Source organism: Alligator mississippiensis, chromosome 7 (genome assembly GCF_030867095.1).
Source record: "Alligator mississippiensis isolate rAllMis1 chromosome 7, rAllMis1, whole genome shotgun sequence".
NCBI lineage: Eukaryota > Metazoa > Chordata > Crocodylia > Alligatoridae > Alligator > Alligator mississippiensis.
This window is the reverse complement of record NC_081830.1, coordinates 27,021,194-27,023,959: the sequence shown is the minus strand read 5'-3', so window position 1 is coordinate 27,023,959 and position 2,766 is coordinate 27,021,194. Positions and strand designations below refer to the sequence as shown.

Below are 2,766 nucleotides of genomic sequence, written 5' to 3'. Positions count from 1 at the left end.
TTGCATTTTTGAAAAACAAATCAGTGCAAAGTGTATGATAACACAAGAGATAGATGGGTGGTCCTGCTCCCTGAAGCTTTACGTAATGTAATCTTAAAACTATTTATAACTAATGTACATTAAAAAAAAACACCACCTTAATGCACATGTAGATACCCCAAGTGAGGGTCAAGAGCTAATTCCTGGCATGCCAGCCTTTCCAGAACTTCCCAGATTGCATTACAACTAATAGGGCAAAAGTATATCTCATTTGCAGGGTTCTACTGCTACAAACCAAATATATAACATCAGATAATTTTACGAGTCATTTCCTATTAGCCTATGACATTTTTTTCCAAATCTTGAAATACATTTACACTCTTTTAATTTTCCCCAGTATATTCCCAAGAGCTGCCTTTACCTCCTTGTTCCTCAGGCTGTAGAAGATAGGATTTAACATGGGCGTTAAGATACTGTACTGGATAGAGAACAGTCTGTCAAGAACCACTGAAGAGGCCAATTTGGGTCTCAGATATCGAAACATACCAGCTCCATAAAACAGAACAACCACAGTGAGGTGGGAGCTGCAGGTAGAGAAGGCTTTGCCTCTACCCTCAGCAGAGCATATCCTCAGGATACTGGAGATGATGCAGATGTAAGAGACCAGGGTGATGGAGAAGGAGGTTAAACCTAAAATCATAGATGAAGTGAAAAGTGTCACCTCACTGGTGAAGGTCTCTGTGCAGGACAGTTCTAGTAGAGATGGCAGCTCACAACTAAAATTGTTCACTTCCTTGGGCCCACAGAAATGTAAATGGAACACAGGACCAATGTTTATCAGTGCAAAAACTATACTCATAAGCCACGCACCACCCACCAGTCTTATGCGGATTTGCTTGTTCATGGTCTGCACATAATGCAGTGGGACACAGATGGCAGCATACCGATCATAGGCCATTGCTGATAGCATGAAAACTTCTGCACAGCCTGCCATAAGAATAAAGCTCATCTGGGCAATGCATCCAGGGAAAGAAATAGTTTTCTTATCTGCCAGAAAATTTAACAGCAGCTTTGGGACAGTGACTGAAGAATAGCAAATGTCCAAGTAGGATAAATGAAATAGGAAAAAATACATGGGGGTTTGAAGGTGAGGATCAGCTCTTACCACCATCATTATTGCTCCATTCCCCACTAGAGTTAGCAGGTATATAAGTAGAAACAGCACAAAAAGGAAAGGCTGGAGCTGTGGGTCACCAGAAACACCTGTGAGAACAAAATAGCTGATCATTGTTTGGTTTTCCATTGCCATTTGTTCACCAACCTGTGACCTGAAAGAAAAAAGGAACGAATGAATCTAATATAATAAAAACCACACTGCTTCCGTCTGTGTCTGTCTGTCCATAATGCTTTTTACTTATGTGTGCATGTGCCACTGAGATAGGGTTCCCATACAGCTGGGTTTCCCTGGATGTGTCCCTGCTCTTTTGGAGCCCTCTGATCACCGTCTGGGTGGGTTTTCTGGGATTTTCCTTTGTTCTGGGGGTGGGAGCAGTGGGAAGGGAATGGGAGGCATCAGGGAACACACACAGACCTGCCTGGAGCTGCAGAGGTGGCAGACCCATGCACTGCTCCCTGCTGGCTCTGATTGCCTCCGCCTGTTCCCACCCACAGAGCACAGCAAAGTCTCGGATGTTTGGTCAGGGCAAGGGGGAGCATGGCTGCGACTGTGAGAGGGCAGGGGGAGCAGCAGGGAGATCTGTGGCCAGGCGCCAGCACAACCTCTGGTGCTGGTGCCTGTCCTCTGTGCACCAGGGGCTGAACATCCAGCAGCTGCTGCCAGGAAGGGGACGAGGGAAGAAGGGGAGGGTGCTCTGACCAGGCTGCCCACAAGGCACTGAAGCCCTACCCCAGAGCAGGGGTGCCACAAGCCTCCCCTTCTTTCACCTCCAGCCCACACTGGGGCTTGACATGCTCTGCCCCCACCTGCATGAATCAGAGCCATCTTGCTCTGGCCCAGTCAGGACAGGGACAGCTGGGACCCCTCTGGCTGGGCTGGAGGAGCAAAGAGCTGTTGGCTGGGCGTGAGGGGCACCAGGGTGGGGGTCGAGGAGTGTGGGCTGGGAGTGTGGGGTGCACTGGCAGCAGGAGGCTGCAGGTCAGTTTTGAGGAGCACCTGCAGATACAGGGGGGCTGTGGGTCAGGAGTGAGGGGCACCAGCAGGGCCCAGTGGGGCAGGGTAGAGCAGTTTGTTGAGTGAGGGGCACTGGAAAGGCTGGGGTCAGTGGGTTGGGAGTGAGGGGCAGTGGCAGGGCTGGGGTGGCTGTGACTTGGGGAGTGGGTAGCAATGGGGTTGGGGTGGGGGAGTGTGGGGTGGAAGTGTGGGGGGCACCAGCAGGGATGGGGATGGGGTGGTCTGGGTTGGGAGTCAGGGGCATCGGGGTAGGAGTGGGGGACTGTTCATGTCAAGCAGACTGTATTTGTCTCTGTGTGTCCATAGGCAGAGTGAGTGAGTAGAGTGCGCACCCATCTGTATGTGTCTGTGCGTATCTGTGTGAGCATCTGTGCTCGTGGCAGAAAGGAGACTGTGTTTGTGTCTGTGTGTCCATGTGCAGAAAGCCAGTGAGTAGACTGTGTGCCTGTCTGCATGTGTGCATGCGTGTGTCTATATGTGCATGTGTGTATGCACATGTGTGTATGTGCATGTGTGTAAGAGTGTGTTTGTGTCTGTGTGCCCATGTGCAGAGTGAGTGAATAGAGTATGTGCCCATGTTCGTGTGTGTGTGTGTG

The 2,766-nt window shown here is 50.1% G+C and overlaps 1 protein-coding gene across 1 annotated transcript; it reads right to left on the bottom strand.

The window, feature by feature from the left end:
* Positions 1–352: 352 nt before the first annotated feature.
* On the bottom strand, positions 353–1,288 carry LOC102577226 (olfactory receptor 8S1-like). Its single transcript, XM_006268507.2, has one exon. It carries the CDS (start codon positions 1,286–1,288, stop codon positions 353–355), a length of 936 nt encoding a protein of 311 aa, XP_006268569.2.
* Between the last annotated feature and the right edge of the window lie 1,478 nt (positions 1,289–2,766).

Excerpts from the sequence above, each read along its gene's own strand:
- LOC102577226 (XM_006268507.2), bottom strand. The coding sequence starts at position 1,288 with ATGGCAATGGAAAACCAAACAATGATCAGCTATTTTGTTCTCACAGGT.